The sequence below is a fragment of the Erythrolamprus reginae genome, chromosome 1 (genome assembly GCF_031021105.1).
Source record: "Erythrolamprus reginae isolate rEryReg1 chromosome 1, rEryReg1.hap1, whole genome shotgun sequence".
Lineage (NCBI taxonomy): Eukaryota > Metazoa > Chordata > Lepidosauria > Squamata > Dipsadidae > Erythrolamprus > Erythrolamprus reginae.
Window position 1 is genome coordinate 121,338,116 of NC_091950.1, and position 23,132 is coordinate 121,361,247.

Here is a 23,132-nt window from a genome sequence, read left to right on the forward strand (position 1 = left end):
TACCAGCCCCGCCGCGGAAGGCTCCATTCTGTTCCCTGCCGGCCCGATTGAGCGGCCGGCGCCCCCTCCTCGGTGTCCCCGGCACCCAGCGTCCCCACGCCGCCTCCACCTCCCGGTAATGCGCCCGACCTCTGCCTCTCTTTCTCTCTCATATACCACGCCGGCAACAGGGAGAGAAAGAGAGAGAGAACTAGCGTGGACTTATTTTTTATTTTTTAATATTTTATTTTAATATTTTATTTTTTTAATTAATATTTTTTGAAAAACCGCGTTGCAGCGTTTCGCGCTAATCGAGACCGTGCTAATCGAGGGATCACTGTATCAACATTTGATTTGCATTTTTCAGGTATCTGTTTTAAACCTGGATGCCCCAGGAAGTTACCATATCAAATTACTCTTCAATTAAAGGGCCCAAGTATTTGTATTTCCACTAAACATCTATGTGCGCTGATCTTTGGTTATATTCGATTTTAGTTTCTAAATCCAGGACGGTCTTTGTTAACTAACAGACACTGCAGTACTGTGTACAATCAGACAGCTGAAATCTAATCTGAAGTTAATGTTTAAAGTGCCATAAATCCAATATGAGAAAAATTGTGAGAAAACTGGTCCATGTGCTACCAAAAGCTACTGTCCTATGTCCCTTTTTTTAAAAAAAAGTAGAATGTTATGTATCTTGAGATGCAAACCTAACTACAGTTAAAATGTACTTTTAAATGCATAAACCACATAGCTAGAAGCCTGCATCTTTGCCTCTACAGCAGTCCTATTTAAGGTGAGCAGTTGCAGAAACTGGTTTGCCAGCGATTCTAGTGTAATGTAACCTAAGGATTCTGATGAACAGATGACTGTCTGTCCTGCAAATGCTCTTTCTTTCAGACTTGTTGGTTGTGGCTATTTTGACAGTGCTGTAATCTCTTCTGTCTTCATCGCATCAGACAAAAAACTCAGTTCATTGCATAAAGTCTCATATCTGTAAGCCATTCGAATCTGTGCAACATTTGTCTTTCTGATATCATTTCCTTCTGGCCCTTCAGCACAGTAATTTAGACCTATGCATTTCTGTTTTTCCTAGAGAAACAGAGAGAGAAAAGATACTATTTGAAAAGCTGATTTGATTATTTTTTAAAGGCAAGTGAGACTGAACAATTTAAAAAGATGTATCTTTAGCGCAGTAGTTTTCAACCTGGGGGTGGGAACCCCGTTGGGGGGGTCAAACCACCGTTTCACAGGGGTCGCTTACGACCATAGGAAAAGACAAATTTCCCATGGTGTAAGGAACTAAAGCTTCTATTCTGGCGCCTTGGAACATATTTTTACAATCCAACCAATCAGGTGTTTACAGTGGGGGTGTTCCTCTGACCTTCCTGCCAATCAGCTTAAAGCTCTGTTGGGAAAATTGGCGCTAGACTTATGGTTGGGGTCATAAGGAATTGTATTAAGGGTCACAGCATTAGAAAGGTTGAGAACCACTGCTTTAGTGCATGCTTCCTCAACTCAAGGATGTGGAATATGATCTCCACAAAACAGTACAGTAGTTTTTTTAAAGGATGTGGATTATTGAAAGTGTGTGTGCGAGAGAGAGAAAGAGGAAGGGAGAGAGAGGGAATGAGAATTTCTATAACCACATAATCTTTGTTTAACTGCTACCAAATTGATTAACATACAAAGATGGCTTGCAACTTCATGTAGCAACTTTCTTAAGAAATCTTTTACTCTCTAACACAGTGTTTCCCAACCTTTTTTGAGCCGCGGCACATTATTCATATTTTCAAAATCCTGGGGAACACTGAACGGGGGGACGGGGGGGGCGCGCGGGAGGGCTAAAGAAAAGTTTGGACCAAAAAAAAATCTCTTCCTCAATTTCACTCTATTTCTCCCTCCCTCTTTCTCTCTCTTCCTTCCTTCCCTTCTTTCTCTCTCTCCATCCCTCTTTCTTTCTTCCTCTCTTTTTTGCTCTCTTTCTCTCTTCCTCCTTCCTTCCCTCTATGTCTTTCCCTCTCCCTTGCTCTCTCTCTGCCTCTCTTGCTATCTCTCTTTCATTCTCTCTCTTTCGCTCTCTTTCTGTCTCTCTTGCTATGTCTCTTTCTTTCGCTCTCTCTCTCTCTCTGTCTCTCTTGCTATCTCTTTGTCTCTCTCTCTCTCTTGCTATCTCTTTCTCTCTCTCTTGCTATCTCTTTCTTTTTTTCTCTCTCTCTTGCTATGTCTCTCTTTCTCCCTCTCTCTGTCTCCCTCCCTCTTTCCTTTCTATCTCTCCCTCCCTCTTTCCTTTCTATCTCTCCCTCCCTCTTTCCTCCCTCCCTCTTTCCTTTCTATCTCTTTCCTTTCTATCTCTCCCTCCTTCTTTCCTTTCTATCTCTCCCTCCCTCTTTCCTTTCTATGTTTCTCTCCGTCCCTCAGCGGGGGCAAAGAAGAAGGAAGGCAGGCTGCAGAGGGCACCGAGGACAAGAGCGCTCGCTCGCTCGCCCTCTGACTTCCCTCCCTCGCTGCTGAAGGGACGAGCGCGGGCACGCTGCAAGAAGGGTTTTTTTGCTTTTTTTTTCCTTCCCCCACCTCACGGGAGAGAGTGAGAGAGAGAAAGAGCAGCACCCTGTCGGTTCCGAGCGCAGCCAGGGAAAGCGGCCTCGAGCCGAGTGCGAACTACGGGATGCGGCAAAGGAGTCCTTGTCAGCCAAAAAAGGGTGAGGGTGGCAAAGGCAAAGCCTGGGAGGCGGGGAAGGGAAGAACGGGAGACCCCCAGACAGAACGGCTGAGGGGAAGGAAAGATGGAAGGAGGGAGGGATTGAGAAGCGAAGCCAGGGAGGGCTGAGAGAAAAGGGGAGCGGCGCGCGCGAGAGAGGGGCGGGGCGTGCATTCCCGAAACGGATGGAGAAAGCCCTCTCTCGCAGCGAAAGCACTCCCAGCCAGGGGGCTGCGAGAGAGGGCTGGGAGCGCTTTCGTCCCGAGGAGCTGAAGCTGCAGCCGCCGCGAGAGAAGTCGCGCCCCAAGGCAGGGGGTGGCGGCGGAGGAGAGGGGGCAGATCGGGCGGGGAGCTTGGCGGCACACCTGCCTGTGTCTCGCGGCACACTAGTGTGCCGCGGCACACCGGTTGGGAAACGCTGCTCTAACAGGTATTATTTTATTCTGCAATAGTACACTAGATAAGTAACTAGAGATCAGTGAAACTCTATGTTCCCCAAACTATGCCTTCAAATATATTTGACCAAAACTCCCAAAATTTCTAGATAGCCCTTGATGAAGCCAGATAGGAATTCTGAGTGGGCTAACAGATCTGGAATGCAGTAAATTGGATATGTCTGATAGAAATCAAGGACAAGTTAAGTCTATATGTAAACAACGGCACCTGCAGGAAGTGTGGAAAAAGTCAAGATGGCAATCATGACTCTGCTCTTTTTATGGGACTTTTTGACTTCCTCTCCCCCTGTAATGCCCCATCTGTAAATTCATGTCAACTTTTCTGTTTCATACAGTGGCAAAAGTGAATGAATGCTGTAAACAAACCTCAAGGAATCAGAATTAAATCACTTCTACCTCACATATTCATCAAAACTATACCTCTTCAAGCCTGGTTATCGTTAGCAAAATGTTCCTATTATGTGTGATGATCAGGCCCTCTTGTGGCTTTATAATTAAAAGTAAAATATATTAAATGTACCATCTAGTTTCTCTTCTACATCTTCAAATGTCTGGTGCTTACAGAAACCAAGTAAATTTACCTTGTGTGACAAGCCGCTTTGTAGTACACTGTTTCTTGCAATTTCACATAGGTCACAAGTACTCAGTTTCCATACTTGTGCTGCTATGGCATATTCCTCCATCAGTGCTTCCTTCAATTATACATACAAAAATATACGATTTGCTATCAAATACATTTATTTATTTTGCAGCAATAGCCTGAAATCAAAGGCACAATTTCTAATGAAAGGAAACTTCTAATTTTGCAGAGTTCTTCTATTTTCTTCCTTAATTTTCTTCTTCCCTTCCTGTTTTCTATGTTCTCTGCAAATTTTACCTAGGGCAGGGCTGTCAAACTGTTGGCCAATGGGCCAGATGCCACACCCATCCCAGCTCCGCGTTGTGATACATCATATGATGGCAATGTGACACCATGAGTTTGACAGCCATGCTCTAGGGCAGTGATGGTGAACCTATGGCATGGGTGCCACACGGAGCCATATCTGCTGGCACATGAGCCATTGCCCTAGCTCAGGTCCAACATACATGCGTGTGCTGGCCACCTGGTTTTTGGGTTGCACAGAGGCTCTTGGAGAGTGTTTTTGGCTTCCAGACAGCCTTGGGAAGGTGTTTTTACCATCCCGTGGCTCCAGGAAAGCCTTTGGAGCTTGGCAAGGGCAAAACACAAGCCTACTGGGCCCACCAGAAGTTGGGAAACAGGCCATTTCCAGCCTCCAGAGGACCTCCAAGGGGTGGGGCGAAGCTGTTTTTGCACTCCCCAGGCATTGAATTATGGGTGTGCGCACTCGTGCATGTGTGATAACGCGCACACACACTTTTTTGGCACGTGAGGGGAAAAAAGGGTTTGCCATCACTGCTCTAGGGAATTGGTGATTCCACCAGAGTAGTGGAAGCAGGACTTTATTCAGAGAAACACAGAAAATTTGGTGAAATTTCATCTTCTCACCCTCTTGTCAGCAGATGTCTCTCATCATAATTGGAAAAATCCAATTTTTATAGTTTCAGAGCTGGGTAGCCTATTGAGAGTGGTGGAAACTCCAGCCACTACACAGTGAAATTCATTTCTGCCAGCACTGTGCTTTATGAAAATTGGCCATTTTCCTTCTTAGATTTTCATAGATCAGTTATACCCAAACCAGACCACATGCTCACACGTTTACTCCATAGTCCAGCTGCAGAACTGATGCTAATAACATGCTAGATGAACCTTAAAACATTCAAGAGAAGTGGAAAACAAATGGCAGAGAAAACTGTTGGGAGTAGAAAGACTCAGACATTTTAGTTTTTAATGGTGAAATGATATGAAAGAAAGGATTTAGGAGACTGGAGTCCATACTCCATGGTTCAGTACACAGCAGATGGGATAAGGGAGAATGGCTTGAGAAACAAAAGGATTGGGAACATTACAAGTGTTCCAGGATTCAACATGTAGGATTAAAACACAGTAAACGATTAAATTGTGAATAGAATTTTATGCCCTCCCAAATGAAGTAAAAGATAACTGAAAATGATTGCTTTCAAATAAATAAATGTAAGATTGGAGAGCTGCTGCTGAAGTTAATTAAACATTTAAATTAATATGTTTCAGATGGAAATAAAACTTTTAAATTGCTTTCATTCAAATTACCTTGGTATAGTGGAATTGCATGGGGTCATCTGTGGACAGAGAAACACGCAGTCCTTTGTGCAAGAATTCTCGCAGTGGGTTTTTTGAATATTCCAGGAATAAGCTGTTGTTGCTAAGAGGAGACATGGCAATGGGGATTTGTGCAAGATAATAAAGATACTGGAGAACTGGACTCTGTACAAAAACAACACCCAAAATCATTATTCATTCACACAGAGATAACAGGAAAGGAAACATTCAGCCAGAGGAAATGGAAAACCATTTTTACAGCTTGGGAAACTTTAACTGACCTCGATCCTCTGGCATTATAAAAGTTGAGTCGTTATATATACAACTATACTTTTTTCATTGTATTGACGTATTGTTTTTAAAAATGTATTTTTATGATGAAAAAATTAAACAGAGATCTGAGATGTTAAAACACATGTTATTGCATTAGTTGAAGTGGGAATTAAAAGGTCTTTCGCTGTCTGTGATGATTGAGTTATGCCTTTAGTACAAACTACCTCTTCAAAAACCAGCTTCTGATCCTCCTATTCAATCTATTTATCAGTGAGAAACCAGAACACTGTTTCAGTTACATGTTTATTATTTGAAATACAGCTGTCTGGAAAAAGTCCTTAAGAAAGCTCATGTTTGCTGTCCAATAAAATAGAATATTTCTCAATTAGAACAGATTATGTTAGAATTATATTGAAATCTGCCACCCAGTGGAGAATTGCTTTACAAACACAAATCCAACTGAAAGTAAGCTTTTTATAAATCCCATTGATTTCAACCACATAAAAGTAAATATGTCCTTTAAGCTTCCCATTTGTAGTAGTCAGATACATACATCCACTCAGCAATAAGTCCACATGAGTTTAGTCATGGTGGTCCTATGAGAGTTATACAGGCTTGGAGACCTGGTCTGCTTTCCCTAAGAACTGCATCTAGTAGGCCTTGTGATACCTTTAAAGCAGGGGTCTCCAACCTCAGCAACTTTAAGATTTGTGGACTTCAACTCCCAGAGCTTGAACTTCAACTCTGGCAGTTGAAGTCCGCAAGTCTTAAAGTTGCCAAGGCTGGAGACCCCTGCTTTAAAGTCTTTTTAAAAAGGTAAGAATACTAAAATGCAAAATAAATGAGCCGGGGTGGCGCAGCAGGTAGAGTGCTGTACTGCAGGCCACTGAAGCTGACTGTAGATCTGAAGGTCAGCGGTTCAAATCTCATCACCGGCTCAAGGTTGACTCAGCCTTCCATCCTTCCGAGGTGGATAAAATGAGGACCCGGATTGTGGGGGCAATAGGCTGGCTCTGTTAAAAAGTGCTATTGCTAACATGTTGTAAGCCGCCCTGAGTCTAAGGAGAAGGGCGGCATAAAAATTGAATTGAATAAATAAAATATGATATACAGATAATAAACTTCTTTCTTTGTGTATAGCAAACCTGAGGATGGAAATCTATAGATCCTATATACTTCCACAATGTATACAGATAGTCCTCAACTTACATCCATTCATTTAACAAGCTTTCAAAATATGATTAAGTGAAGAAAGTTATTTACAATTGGTCCTCTCATTTAAAACCATTGTAATGTTTCTATAGGCAAGTGACCAAAATGCGAGCACTTGTCAATTAGCATGTATTAATGTCAGTTGCAGGAAATGAAGTTAAGTCATTGCCATTTGCAACCTTCCCAGGGGGCTTTAGATCAGAAAAGTCAATGGGGGAAGTAAGAGTTGCTTAACTCAGGCATGGGGAAATTGATTCCCCTGGACCGTTCCGTTTTATGCATGGTTTGTATGAGATGTATGATTGCTTTTATATTAAGGGTTTTAAATTCTTTTAACTATTGGATTTGCACTGTTTTTATTGTTGTGAGCCGCCCCGAGTCTTCGGAGAGGGGCAGCATACAAATCTAATTAATAATAATAATGATGATGATGATGATGATGATGACTGCATGATTTGCTTAAGAACCACATTATTTGCTTAATTGGATGTGACTCACTTAATGACTGCATTATTTAGGAATGGAAGTTCTGGTTCCAAATGTGTTCATAAGTAGAGGACTACCAATATAAGTATGCCTAGCCTACAGTACTATAAATTAAACTCTATTAGAGTTTTTCAATGACAGGATGACTCCCAAAGGTGTAAGTTCAATTTCAGAGGTCCCAGGCAATTTTAAGATAGCAGAAGTCATTTATCAGAGAGCAACAGATTGGTGGAGGTGGTGTGGTAGAACCCTTACTATACCTTCTTCAGGAGCAATCCATGGGAAATATTGTCTGCAGTTAGGAAAGAGGATACCACGTGAGTTATTGATCCTGCTTCTCCACAATGAGGTCGAAACAAGAAGGTGCTCATACCTCTCTCCCTATAAACAATTTAAAATACAATTAGCGTAATGCCAGACCATTCTGAAACTCCAAGGCCAATCATAATGATACACTTCACAATGGCTGTTGAAAGTGCAAAAAATGTGCATCTGGGACAATGGGCTATTGATGGTCATCATTTGTATATTAGATTCTGAGGTACGTCCTCCTCCGTCACAGCCTGGGGCAGCCCCTAACGATTGGATAAGGACAGCCTAAACCATTTTTAATCTGAAGCCCAGCAGCCACTGAGCCCCTTCTATCCCCTTAATTAACATGAGTGTGTGTGTAACCTAACTCTCAAGTTAACTAAGGGGGTAGAAGGGGTTCATTGGCTGTTGGGCTTCAGATTAAAAATGGTTTAGGCTGACCTTATCCAATCATTCAAAAATAAGTCTTCCATTTTATTAGACAGGTATTTGTGACTGCTGCTCAAATGACTCATTGCAGGATAATTCTGCCAGTGGGCTAGTGGCACCAGCAGAGATTAAATTATTTCGAGTATTATATTGTGACCATAGCTCTGTCTCAATTCTTGAAACTTAGATTTATTTTATATTATACAGTATTTTATCAAGGCTTAAATGCTATTCTCTAAATCAGAGGTTTTTAAACTTGGCTACTTTAAAACTTGTGGACTTCAACTCCTAGAATTCTGGCAGTTGAAGTCTACAAGTCTTAAAGTTGCCAAGTTTAGGGATCCCTGCTCTAAATGCTATGAGTTACAGACTTTGACAGTCTTTACTGCTTTGTTTTCTCATTTTAAATTTCTTAATTACATCCTTCCTCTCCAGTTCCATACATCTGAAGTCAGTCTAAATCATCAGGCTGCACTGTGATTGCAATCCAATTTTGTGCTTAATATGAACATTAGTATGTGAACAGATTTGTAAAAAAACAAATGTTTGTGAGAAAGTGGATAATCTGTAATATTTGTGCAGATTACAGGTTCAGTATGATAACTTAACTACCAAAGGCTACAGGCGAGGCAGAGAAATGTAACTTGTGAAGTCACGGAAACGATTCTACAGATTAATCATTTGAATTTTAAGCATTCCTGCTGCAGAAGTAGTGCTGAAAGTGACTCTACGTATCTGCTGTCACAAGTAATGCAGAAATTTGAACTTCTGCTGATACCGCTTCATTGCTAAAGCTCATAAAAGTGATTTCACATAGAGATCACAAAAGAGATTTAAATGAAAATTAGAATGCATACTTCAAGCACAGGTGATCTTCAGTCTGGAAAGTTATCCCCTCCTTACCTAACAAAAGGAACATGATGCAAAAAAAGAAATATTCTGCATTGATGTTTCTTAGACTGTAATCAAAATCTGTCAATTTCTACCTAACCCCAGATCTCCCATCAAACTCACAGATGACACAAATTGTAATCCGTGAATATCTAAGGATCGTAGGTTAAGAAAGACTTGTTTAGCATTATAAGATATTCAACTTTTTGTTTATTTGTCTACTTCCAAAAGATTATAGCATCTGTAATGGAATTTATCATTAGGACAATTTATACCTAATCTTAATGCCCAGAGCAGAACTGTCAACACGGAAATGTGTAGAACTCCAGCATGTCTTCATTGTATAATTCGAAAAGAGGCAAAATAAATTTAAAAGGAGACAGGGGAGATAAATTACCGGTATATGGATTTTTGTTTATCTTACGAAACCTTGATGTCAATTCCTTGCCATACCTTTCTACCAAACTTATAGAAACATGAAAATAGAAATGTTACTACTTACTTTCTAAGGTTGTTGAGAACCATGATGTTTGCATACATATAATACAAATAATAGCTATATGGAGGATTGTTTTCACTAATCCAAGAATCAGGATGGGGGCTCCTTTCAGAGAACATGTGATCACTATGTTTTGATTCATCATCCACACTATCAAACCCTGTCACCTAAGAATTCAATAAAAACAGATTTTTGTATGAATAATGTGTGTAGGATTTTCTGAATTATCTATTATTATTATTGTTGTTGTTGTTGTTGTTGTTGTTGTTGTTATTATTGTTATTGTTGTTATTATTATTATTACTATTTATTAGATTTGTATGCCGCCCCTCTCTGTAGACTCGGGGTGTGTAACAACAATAATAAAACAGCATATGACAAATCTAATATTTAAAATAACTTAATTATCTAACTTAATTGCTACCAATAAAATTTTTAACTGCTGATGATCATAAAGTCTCAACCCCATTTTGAAATGTTTCTGGGCATTAGCTGACATATAAATGATGGTGATAATGATGCAAGCCATTATAGGGCAGTGATGGGTAACCTTTTTGGCACAGAGTGTGCACCCGCTTAAGCATGTTAGCACACCCTGGAGCACCAAAACACAGAAGAGAGCAGCTGGCATACGCACATATGCGCATAGCCAGGCATTTCTTTCCGGGTTCCATTGTGTGCATGCACACTGGGCAGCTGGTGTTCATGCTTGCGTGTGGCAGAACCCAGAAGAGAACTTCTGACCGCACATGCGTGCGTACCATCACTATTTGTTCTTCCAGGTTTCATTGTGCACATATGTGAAGACCAGGTGCAAATGTGCATGACAGAACCTGGAAGAAAGCGACTGGCTGCATGCGCATCGGATCAGCTAGTCTTTGCGCATGCATGTGATGGAACCTGGAAGTGCAGCTGGCGACGGCGTATGTGCCCACACATGCCCTCTGCCTCTGCGTGCTCCCTCTGGCATGTGTGCCATAGGTTCGCCATCTCAGTTATAGGGTAACCATCATCAACCAAGATGATTAATTTGCATTTCCATAATTATGCGTGCATCCTAATTTTGTTATACAGTGTTCCCTTGATTTCCGCGGGGGATGCGTTCCGAGACCGCCCGCGAAAGTCGAATTTCCGCGAAGTAGAGATGCAGAAGTAAATACACCATTTTTGGCTATGGACGGTATCCCAAGCCTTCCCTTAACACTTTCAACCCCTAAATTACCATTTCCCATTCCCTTAGCAACCATTGACTCACCATTATTACTGGTACTCACCATTGAATAAGACACTTAGTGATCCTGATATTTATAAACATAATTATTTATTAACAATAATTATTTTTTTGTTATTTATTTGCAAAAATTATTAGTTTGGCGATGACATATGACGTCATCAGGTGGGAAAAACCGTGGTACAGGGAAAAAACCGCGAAGTATTTTTTAATTAATATTTTTTGAAAAACCGTGGTATAGGCTATTCGCGAAGTTCAAACCCGCGAAAATCGAGGGAACACTGTATTGTCCTGAAGCATGTTGTTGGTACTACAAAAGCTAATGCAGTCTTAAAACTACTATACAAAATAACTTTTGATTTGTTTTTTTCTTGAGAATTAAGTGGATGTTCTCACTTATATCCAAATGAATAAGAAGACCCTAAGGAAAAAGAAAGAGTGCACTGGATAACCATATTTTAAAATACAAACTAGAATTGCTGGCACCATCTAGAGGCCAAAAGGCATTATTGTGTGTTGAAAGTTTCCGTAACAAGAATAAAAAAAGTTAAATATTTGTTCTCTTCTTTTATGTAAATTAACCCTGAAGCTCTCATGAGATCTTATGTGGTAAAAATGGTGGGCTTTCTGAAAATTTTATTATATAATTTTTATTGAAATATATATATTAAGAAAAAAAACAATACAAAAAGAAAACATAAACATAACATACAAACAGACATTAACACACACATAAAAAGAGATATTCAGATTAAAGTATTCTCATCCATACTTTGTCTCAAAAGTCTTTCTTATGGCTATTTCAGTCAGCAGAATGAAATATTTTAAAAAAAACCAGGAAAGATAGGAAGACAGTAACTATCCTTAAACATTATAACATTCAGAATCAAGAACCATAAACTACAATGATCCATTCTTCTAAATAAACACAATAGGAACATTTGTGGTGAAGAATAATAGGCAGATAAAGTTGTAAAGGTGTTTTGTGGGAATCTGCCCTCTAACAATAAGAGCTCTCAACTCCTGCTGTGGGATTTAAATACAAGGGACTATGACGCTATGATACTTGCATGCTGGGGCAATCAAAATTATGTCTAAAGGCAGTCCATTTCCAAGACTATTGAAAAATTTATAGAGAAAATAAATAAAATTATTGTCAAAATCCTAACAATACTGCAATATCAAAAATCAAACTTCATATAGAATCTTGTATGAATCAGATTTAACGCATTACAGCCTTCTTAGTGAATATGTTAAGCTGGAGTCTCTGTAAATTGTCTGGTTTTCTTTCTCCAAAATTCTCCACTGCAGTACACACAAATTTGAATACGAATTGGGCATTAATCTTTTCAATTGAAGCAGAGAATCAATAGCTAGGTGAGAAAAACATGCACTCAAGTTTACTAGAACTGACTGTTGCCTTTGGTGAATCTTGCCACAAATATCTTTGCAATATTTCATTCCCTAATATCCCAATCTCTCTGAAACTGTAACTTACTGTATTTGTTTTCCAAAAGATTAGATTTCCTTATAAAGAATCCTCCTTTTCAAGTACATTTAGTTGTTGCTTCAAAGGGAGATAGTTATATTCAAATTAACTAGAAACACCACAATATAAATACAGACCTTCCACGCCCTGGCAATACTTAATTGAACTGTTGGTTCCCAGCTGCACAGATTCAATTTGCACAGTCTACATACAAATATTTGTGGAGGCAAGAATAAGAAAGACAAATGGCATCTAGTTTTCCTACCCTTACTTTCTCATAATTTTTCAAACATTTGACTGATACTCATGCTGAATTAGATTAATACAGTACATTGAAAGTCTCTTGGTTGCCTGCAGAATGCGTGTGTGTGATAGTTCACCTGATAGTCCCTTTTATTGGTCTGTTACATCCTTTTCATTTCAGGCCACAACTGAAAATCAAGCACTGTGGTTACAGAGAGCACATATTCCATTGTAGGTGATGGATTTGACAATATATCACTTGTTCACATCACGGGAGGTTATTATAATTCTCCAAGTCCAGGTAATTCTATAGCATAATGGGGTATTTTGTCCATTTTACAGATCCATCACTAAAGGATTAATTATAAATCCTGGGAAACCCTGGCACAAGATCAACCAACAAGGCGCATGCTGACCCACCAAGGCTGCCAAACATTTGAGGCCAGAAGAACATTCATAGCAGTAGAGAAGCAAGCATTCCGCAACTGCCTTCTGCCGCACGAATTCCAGCGACCGGTTAGGTCCCACAGAGTTGGCGTTCTCCGGGTCCCATCGATGAAACAATGTCGTCTGGCAGGACCCAGGGGAAGAGCCTTCTCTGCGGTGGCCCCAACCCTCTAGAATCAGCTCCCCCCAGAGATTAGGACTGCCCCCACCCTCCTTGCCTTTTGTAAACTCCTCAAAACCCACCTCTGTCGTCAGGCATGAGGAAATTGATTCCCCTGGGCCGTTTTCCACTTTATGCATGGTCTGTATGAGATATATGATTGTTTTTATATGAAGGGTTTTAAATTGTTTTAAGTATTGGATTTGTACTGTTTCTTTTTGTGAGCCGCTCCAAGTCCTCGGAGAGGGGCGGCATACAAATCTAATAAATAATAATAATAATAATAATAATAATAATAATAATAATAATAATAAAGCCAGGGCTGCAAATGCAAATGCTGTGACAATGGGGCCCACACATGTCTGCCCAACATGTGGCAGAACATTTCGTGCCCATATCGGCCTTACCAGCCACCTGCGGACACATCGTGTTCAGCCCACAACCCATTAGATCTCAAGCTCCTCCTTGAACACAATGCACAAACATCACCATCAATTATAAATCCTGATTGGGATCAGTCAGTGGTAAATTCCTCTCCCCCAGGTCTTAGAAAGATATAGAATTCGCTACGGAGAAAAGATGATACTAAATCTTCCAGGAGACTGAGCATTCTTGTCAAATAAAAAGGCAGGTATTTGGCATCCTAGCACTTCTACTCATTAGCAACACCTGTAGGAACTTTAAGCTGGAAGGAGAAGTGGAGCACTGCTTGTGGCAAATATTCTCCCTTCTATTGTCTGGGTTAACTGGTCCAACTTGCTACTTGCTGTGATATCTCAGCAAGACACTAAAAACCTGTTTCAAGATCACTGAGGTTACCAGACAACTGCTGCCTCAGCTTTCCTCCTTTAGAATTGGGAGTAATAAAATGGGAAATTTTCTGCCAAAGCTTCCGCTAACAATTAAACTACTTACATTACAAAGAATATTAAACAGTGTGTGGGCGTAAGATATATCTAAAATGAGATACTGTATAACAAAATTATTATAAACCCACCATATATGAAATGAAATATTTGGAGCCTTTAGCCCTACATTTCCAAATTTAAATCCTGTATCCAAAATAAATGCCCTGATTAAAAAGCAATTAATATTGAATTTTGTAGGATAAATAGATATGTATAGAACAAATTTATTCAGATTTTACTGACTAAATATTTACCCAATACCTTGTAATTTTCTTTTAGCATAAAAAATTCTTAAAATATTATAATATTTTGAATCACCAATTTTAGAATTTCCATTCTGTTTGATATTAAATAGTTAGTTTTCTCAATTAATATGAGAAATTCAATTTATCATACAAATAACATGAGTTTATTTGTAAATATTGAAACCAGAGTTTCTTTCATCTGTCTAGATGTCAATTTAAACTCAAAAATGATTCATTTAATATCATACCATACTACAGATTCATATTTTTATTTATCTGTTTAGAAAAGCACTGTTGCATTTGTTGATACTGGACTGTTTATATATTATTAACATGCTAGTAAGATGGCAGGAGATTTAGTTTGAGCTTAGAAAGTCTCTTCTTTTATACCAGATTTTGAAATTGTTTTGGAATTAATTCCTGTTCAACCAAATTCTCCTTTACATCAAAAGGAGAGTCAATTTATATAATCTATTCATCAAAACTGAAATATTTCAAAATAATTAAATTAACTGCACAGTCACATAATACAGTGATCCCCCGTTTATTGCGTCCCCAACCATTGCGAACAGGGTACTTCGCTATTTTTCAACCCGGAAGTCAAAATACCATCTACGCATGCGTGCCCGTGGGCACGCATGCGTAGATGGCAACCGGGAGATCAGCTGCTGGGCGGCTTCCCTGAGTCTTCCCCCTCTTGCTGGCGTCAGCGAGGAGTTTCCCCACCGCCCACGCAAACTCCTCGCTGCCGCCCGCCCCTTCGCCCGCCCACGCCGTTCATTCTTGCCGCACGGGCCTGTCCACGCTGTCTCTCGGCGCTTTCGAGCTGAGTCGGGGAGCGAGTTCGCTCCCGGACTCAGCACGAAAGCGCCGAGAGACAGCGCCAAGGAACGGGCCTGTCCACGCTGTCTCTCGGCGCTTTCCAGCTGAGTCGGGGAGCGAGTTCGCTCCCGGACTCAGCACGAAAGCCCCGAGTGACAGCGCCAAGGAACGGGCCTGTCCACGCTGTCTCTCGGCGCTTTCCAGCTGAGTCGGGGAGCGAGTTCGCTCCCGGACTCAGCACGAAAGCCCCGAGTGACAGCGCCAAGGAACGGGCCTGTCCACGCTGTCTCTCGGCGCTTTCCAGCTGAGTCGGGGAGCGAGTTCGCTCCCGGACTCAGCACGAAAGCCCCGAGTGACAGCGCCAAGGAACGGGCCTGTCCACGCTGTCTCTCGGCGCTTTCCAGCTGAGTCGGGGAGCGAGTTCGCTCCCGGACTCAGCACGAAAGCCCCGAGTGACAGCGCCAAGGAACGGGCCTGTCCACGCTGTCTCTCGGCGCTTTCCAGCTGAGTCGGTGAGCGAGTTCGCTCCCGGACTCAGCACGAAAGCCCCGAGTGACAGCGCCAAGGAACGGGCCTGTCCACGCTGTCTCTCGGCGCTTTCCAGCTGAGTCGGGGAGCGAGTTCGCTCCCGGACTCAGCACGAAAGCCCCGAGTGACAGCGCCAAGGAACGGGCCTGTCCACGCTGTCTCTCGGCGCTTTCCAGCTGAGTCGGGGAGCGAGTTCGCTCCCGGACTCAGCACGAAAGCCCCGAGTGACAGCGCCAAGGAACGGGCCTGTCCACGCTGTCTCTCGGCGCTTTCCAGCTGAGTCGGGGAGCGAGTTCGCTCCCGGACTCAGCACGAAAGCGCCGAGAGACAGCGCCAAGGAACGGGCCTGTCCACGCTGTCTCTCGGCGCTTTCCAGCTGAGTCGGGGACGAGTTCGCTCCCGGACTCAGCACGAAAGCGCCGAGAGACAGCGCCCCCCGGACCCCCAACCCGGGTTTGGGGGGCTGCTAGGAAGCCCCCCATGCCGGCGGCAAACAGCCGCGCCGCCCCCAATCTTCGGCTCCTCGCTAGCGCTGTGGGAGTAAAAACATCATCTGCACATGCGCAGATGGTGTTTTTACTTCCGCATCGCTACTTCGCGAAAACCCGCTCGTTGTGGGGGCTCCTGGAACGGAACCCTCGCAACGAGCGGGGGATCACTGTATACCTTAGGAAATTAGAATGAGACAATTATATTTTAACAACATACCGGTATGTAAAAGCTCTATGCAAGGGACTGGTGCATTTTCACTAAAAATCTTAGTCTACTTTACTCTATCTGGCTTTTAAAATTTCATGCTATAGTTTGAACTTTCTTCTGAAAATACATAAAAGAAGAATGCAGAGTGATAAAATCACTAGATACATGCAGTCTAGCCAAATACTTACAAATTTAAGAAAAAGATGTAATTCTTTATGATCCAAGGGGTTGATGGTAGCTTCAAACAGAGGTAAGAATATGTTTTCCAGCATTTTCCCAAAGTTAGGCAGAATGTTTTTTGCCCTAAATATATCACTGGCGGGGAAAAAACAAATATTTGAACATTTTTATTGTGCTTACTTGGGATATGAGCTACTTAAGCAATAGGTCTTCTTGTCCAAATCCTCACCCACCCCATGATCTCAGTTGAATTTTGGCTGGAAAAAAAAGACCCTCTATCTCCCTCTCTTTCCTCTACCTTCTTTCGCCTTCTCCTCCACTTTCCTACTTCCCTCCTCTCCCCTCCTCTCCTTCCTTCTCTACTTCTTCTTCTCCCTCTTAACCCTTACCTGACTGTATCTAATCACAGTCCATCTTATAGTTAACAGACATGTTATCCCTAATTCCATTTAATTCAGTGCAACTCTTAAACTTATTTTTTTCCAGTATCCATACTTATACATATATCTTATATTTTCCTAGGAATATTAACTACTTAATGTAGCCTCCACAACTACCTAATTTTGTCACCTGGATCTACCACCTTTAATTTTCCATCTTCCTCCAATTTAATCAATGTTGTTTGTCTTCTATACATATTCATTTTCTAACCAATCATAAAATTTCCCCCCTACATTATAATATTCGGAGTCTTCCTTATCTTTAATTTTTATTGTCAATCTATTGATTTCTGCACAGGCCAATATTTTTTTTACCTCCCCTTCAGAAGGGGTTTTTGTTGCTTTCCACTTTTGCGCAAATGCAATTAGCTGTCCTTTCTGGTAACATGTGCCGTCTATAAAACATTTTATTCATGTTATCTTTATATGCTTTTGTCATTGTCAATTTATAGTTTCTTTCCCACAACTGTTGCCATTTATCCAGTTCTATAATATGACCAAAATTCATTGGCCATTTAATCATCATTTCCTTCCTTCACTTGTTCTTGCTCTAAATCAATACTGTATACATAATGTAACTATACAATTTTTAATTAGTCTTTCATCCATTCATGTGTACATACCATAATTCTGTCATTAATATATTCATTATATCTTGACTGCAATTGCATTCTCATGTACCAGTGATGGTGAACCTGTGGCACAGGGAGTCATATCGGAGGGCACATGAGACGTTGCCCTATGTCAGCTCAAGCATGAGTGTGCATGCTGACCAGCTGATTTTCAGCCTTGGGAAAGGCTGTTTTGCCCTCTGGAGGGATCAGTCCTCACCTCCTGTTCTTTGCAGGCAGTAGCGTGTTTCATCCTGACATAGGCACAACCCAGATGAGCCGAGCTAGTCCTGCAAGATGTGTGCGCATCTGCCTCTCACTTGTTCTCTTGGAAAAAAGAGTGCCCGCTGGAGAGAGGCTCCTGGCATGTCCCCCCTTCCCCTGGAAACTATTGGGGGGGTATTTTGCAGCGGGGGCTATTTCAACACATGTCCCGAAAAGCACTGTTGGGTTTATTATTGGAACACATAGGGGAAACACAGTTCTGATAACCAATATGGTATTTTCAAATAGAATTTATCTTTTATCTTTTCCCACACTGCATACATAGATTTCCTTATATAATGTCTCTGGAAATAGCTATGTATTTTACTTCTTCCATATCCCAGAAATGCATGCCATCCTATCTGTAAAGCATGTACCTCCAAAACCAAAAGTGTTTTATTTCTTAGCAAAGTCCATTCTCTCATCCATGTCAATACTGCAGCATCATATTATAACTCCCAATTTGGATCTTGCATCTTATAGCATTTTTTATTAATCCTCGCCTTTTTTCCTTGCCATATGAACTTCAGTATCATTTCATTTACTTCTTTAAAGATTTTTTTCTCTAATCTTATTGGTATTGTTAAAAATAAAAAAAGAAATCACGACAGTATGTTCATCTTAATCAATAATATTCTTCCCATCAATGATGGCTGTTTGTTTATTATAAATTGTTTCGATTACATTAATAAAAATTTCCAAATTTCCAAAGTCCACAGTTTGAAGTTGCTTTGTCATAAGTTGCCAATTCACATTGTCAAATGCTTTCTGTGCATCTAAAAACATTAAAGCCACTTGTTTTCCAGGATTCTGTTCATAATATTCTAATACACTTAAAATAATTCGTGTATTGTCTTTAATGTCTTTTAGGTAAAAATCCATTTTGGTCAGAATGTATAAATTCACTTAGAAATTTTTTGATTTTATTTGCCATTATTGATGCAAATATTTTATAGTCTGCATTCAAAAGTGAAATCAGTCTGTAATTTTTAATTTTCTGTAAATCAGTCTCTTCTTTCAGTATCAAAGTTATGGGTCATCAAGGCTTGAGTGACCATAAGTAGGGCAGTAATGGATCTTGAGTAGTGCAGTAGGGTTGCACAAGGTAGATATGTGCAAAAACCACTTGGGCGATAGCGGCCACTTGTCCTTTGATCAAGACTCATATTGGCAAATCCAAATTGTATCAACCGGCTTATTCTCCAAATCTCCCACGAGTCATTTTTGCAATATTTGTGGAAGCCACTGAATAACAAGGGCAATTTAAATATAGGAAGAGATTTGGGGGAGGCATCTTTGCTTCCCATGTATAAACTCAAAGAGTTATAAATGTACAATAAAATTGCACTGCACCTGTTTACATGGATTGCATTTACACATTTATCATAACATTACACGATAAGCCAATTTTTAGTGGGAAAGCAGGATGGAGCTGCACATGGCTCTCAAGTCTCTCTTTTATGTCCATTAGAAATCAGCTCATCAAATTGTGGAAGCAACCTGCTAAGATACTGCTAGTTTTGTGCTAATCTCCCAGGTTTAATATATCAGAAAGGAAGGGAAGGGGGAAGTAAGATATACCAACTGTTCTAAAATAGAAACTTCCTGGTACCACCCACTTTAGCAATGCCATATCTCTGCTTAGCTTTCTTTAGAACCTTTATCTTCCAAATTATTGTAAAATATTGTCCTGTACAGTTTTTTAAAGCAACATGTTTGGTTCTTACAGACAAATTAATTGAACTGTTGAACTTCCCAGATAGCTCACACAATAAAGTGTTGTAACAGTCATGGTGCAAGTTTATTTACTTAACCACAATTATGGGAGGGGAAAAAAGTCAAATTTCCTCATTGCTGTGAGGGAAGTTCTTACTTCTTTTTCTTAAGCATATTTTAAACTTCTCTCTCTCTATTAACGAACTTGGGGGGAGGGGAGAGAAATGAAACAATTTCCAATAATGCAATTAATTATTGATTCTTTTACTTACTAGATTCTTGGAACCTGAATAATCCAGCGCATGTGAGGTGAATAAACTTTGTGCCTTATGAACCATTTAGCCAAATTCTGCCACTCAACTGCAGAACGCCCATAAATAGACAGCCGAGGTTCTGTGTATTGGTATTTACTTTCTTCTAGTTCACGGGCAACTTCCTATTCAAAATAAGCCATTATTACTTTTCTGTTTAGAGCAAACACATTTCATCAAAAAGTCTTACATGAAGAGCCTTATTTAGAAATACACCTAATCATGAGGAATTTGTATTCCCCAAGTGTTTACAGACCTAATTATGCCATTTAGCGTTGTTTTTAATTTTGCAAATTATAGAACTTCCTGCCACATAATATTGACCAGAGTGTTTGAAATTTTATGTACTTCTGCATTCTTCTGAAATTTAGAAATGTGAGCAATACAGGAAAGGCCTTTAAATTTGTTCTTGTATTTCTAAACTTTGTTAAGACAGAAATATTCCCTCCACCATAGAAACCTAACCAGAAAAAATGAGGAACTCTTAGGACATGGATATCAGGGTTTTGCTGAAATCTGATGGGGAACAGGAGGAACATAGAGCATATTATTAGCTACAGATGTTACATTCTGCTTAACATTCACCCCAATCATGAATGTCTGAATTAAGAATTATTCCACCTGTACTGCTAGATAACCACTAAATAGTGACAAGGAGATGCAGAAACTGTGATGTATTGTTCTATACTCTACATAACAAAGTTAATAATTCATTGCATCTGTAACTGTGAAACCACAGACTGAGCTTTTTGAGACTTATAAATTCAGTGATTAATGTTAACTATATAATTAAGCTCCAGTACCTGAAACTATACTGAGTACTTTCCATTATATCATCCAAGATCTGTTTACCAATAAAAACACTCCTTTATCAATGAAAACACTTTAAAGTATAGGGAGATGCCGTCAAGTCTTCAGTGTAGGAGTCCCATTTAGAATTAGTATTAAAACAGAATGAACTAGAAGGGCTTCTAGTCCAGCCTCTCCCTCCCCCTGTTCAAGCAGGAGAACCTACATGATTACAGACAAATGACTATCCAGTCTCTTCTTAAAAACGTCCAGTGATGAAGCACCCACAACTTCTGAAGGCAATTTTTTAATTCCAGGTTGGTTGTTTCTTTCTTTGATTAGTTTCCAACCATTGTTTCTTCTCCTGCCCTCCAGTGCTTTGGAGAATAATTTGACCCCGTCTTCTTTGTGGCAGCTCCTCAAATACTGGAATACTGCTATCATGTTGCCCCTAATTCTTCTTAAAGCATTTTGTATCAGAGGTGTTCTGCCAGCATGTTTCAACCGCCCATAATTACAGGGTAATTAGTCCAGGAAGACACACACCACACGATAAAAGGAAAACCCAAAAGTTTTTATAAACAGAAAAACAGAAACAGCTCCCTTTTTAAATGTCAAAGGGATTTTCTGGTACACACAAGGCACAGGTTAAGTGCAATCCAATTGCTCACCCAATAACTGGGAAATTGAGTCCAATTCCAAAGTCCAGAGAGTCAACACACAATCTTGAACCGCACAAAAACCACGATCTTGACGAAACAATGAATCAGATAAACTGCTATGAGGCTAAAACACCAGGTTGCACTTTTATCTGTGGCACTAATTACAGCAGCCCCACCCAACCACAGGTGGCCTCATTTTCTCTTGTAATAATCCTTCAGTTGTTGTCACCTATGCATCACTGTACTCATGCGTGGATGTGTCATTAATTCTTGTTCAGAATCCAAGGATGATACAGATGATTGATCTCCTCCTGGGCTGTCTGCCAAACTCCCCTCTTCCCTGTCACTCATGCTTCCTTGGTCAGGGGAGGCTTTGTTGGCAGATTCCATCAGGAGAAAAACAGGCCTGCGGCAGGTGGATGTTTCCCCCACATCCACCTGCACATTTCTTGGGGCAGGAGCTGGGCCAGAGCTAACCACAACAAGAGGCATCCACAAAACCCATTGTTTTCATCAAAATGACCAAAGAAGTCTTGTACTATTGCAACACAATTCCTTTCACAGGTGGATGCACTATCATGTGTCCAAAAAGGGCAGAATTGTGTCGTGAAGCATGACACTACTTGCCCCTCTTTGACTGTCCCTGCAGATTCATCTGTCCCAAAAATAATGGCTATCCAATACATCCAATGAAGAGTGAAGTGGTTCATTAGGTTAGACATGGGCTGATGATCAGCAGGCTTCTGTTCAAGATCCTATTGCTGCTGGGATGAGCTCCCATCACATGCTGCAGGTCCTGCCAACCCAGCAGTTCAAAATCAAGTGACCGTGAGCAAATAAATGGGTACGACTTCAGTGGGCAATTTTACAGGGATATGAAAGGAGCCCCAAACTTTGAATTCCCTGAGCAATGTTGATGTCGCTGTTCAATCCTTTCAATCCTGAAGAAATGTGGTGTTCCACACTTGACTGTAGGGGCAGTATTCAATGAAGGGGAATCCCTACCACTTTGGGTAATTGATTAGATCTAATCTTTTTTCCTGCATCAATTTGGACATGATATTCCTATTCTTCAGGCACAGTTGAAGTGGTACCTCCATGACCTGAACAAATAGGCACTATAGGAAGACCCCCTCCTTCAGCAGTGCGTACCAGTAATGAGCTGTAAAATTCAAAACATTAGCCACAAACTATATGGATTCTAATTAAGAATAATAAAACATATGAAATTGAAGTCATCCCATCTTTGTTTTACTCTACGCATACTTTTCCATTATTTCATAAATGTCATCTTCATAATAAACAGCATAGCATCTCTGTTAATTAATATTAAACAGAAATGCTACTAATGTGTGAATGAAATAGCATTCATGTAATTATTATTACATTCAGTCTGGTTTTCCTAATGGAGGCAGGATGTCCAATTTAGTCTTCTAATTGCACTCACAAATATCCACAAATTTATGCATTTCAGCAAACCATAATTCACAGAAAAAAGTCACCCATATTTTCACTGTTGAAAATTAGATTTAAATGGGCTTAACCTCTAAAGACTAACATCAAAATAATTTTGAAGAACTGAACAGATTAATCAGATATTGCAAATAATTTCTTATGCTTTGGATAATTATTTTATATCAGAATAATGTAAAATAGTTTACTATTTAAGCTTTATAAACATTTTACACATGATTTATATATATTGCACATATGTGTACATCATTTCTCTTTATTCAAATATTTATAGTAGGTCACATATGTCCTTTGATTCCAATCCCATGCATATTAACTCTAATTTATGCACACAGAAAGTATCTGTACATTTATAATATATTTTTCATATTTTTCATAAACCTGAAACTTGGCATGTATGCTCCTCTTGGCTTCTAGGTGCTCACTAGAAAGGATTTTTCAAAATGACCATGAAAATCATTACTTATTTCTTATATTATT

At 40.2% G+C, this 23,132-nt stretch overlaps 1 protein-coding gene across 4 annotated transcripts in view; it reads right to left on the reverse strand.

Moving 5' to 3' along the window:
• Nucleotides 1-338: 338 nt before the first annotated feature.
• The window catches only part of AMPD3 (adenosine monophosphate deaminase 3), a 55,376-nt gene continuing 32,582 nt past the window's right edge, over nucleotides 339-23,132 (reverse strand). For all 4 annotated transcript variants that reach the window (XM_070763267.1, XM_070763275.1, XM_070763295.1 and 1 more), the window contains exons 10-16: nucleotides 19,690-19,853; nucleotides 16,395-16,521; nucleotides 9,438-9,601; nucleotides 7,564-7,684; nucleotides 5,324-5,497; nucleotides 3,717-3,827; nucleotides 339-1,071 (exon numbers count right to left, since the gene is read on the reverse strand). In XM_070763267.1, the coding sequence (XP_070619368.1) occupies nucleotides 895-1,071; nucleotides 3,717-3,827; nucleotides 5,324-5,497; nucleotides 7,564-7,684; nucleotides 9,438-9,601; nucleotides 16,395-16,521; nucleotides 19,690-19,853 (1,038 nt within the window). In that variant the 3' untranslated portion in view covers nucleotides 339-894. The remainder of the gene's footprint in view (nucleotides 1,072-3,716; nucleotides 3,828-5,323; nucleotides 5,498-7,563; nucleotides 7,685-9,437; nucleotides 9,602-16,394; nucleotides 16,522-19,689; nucleotides 19,854-23,132) is intronic.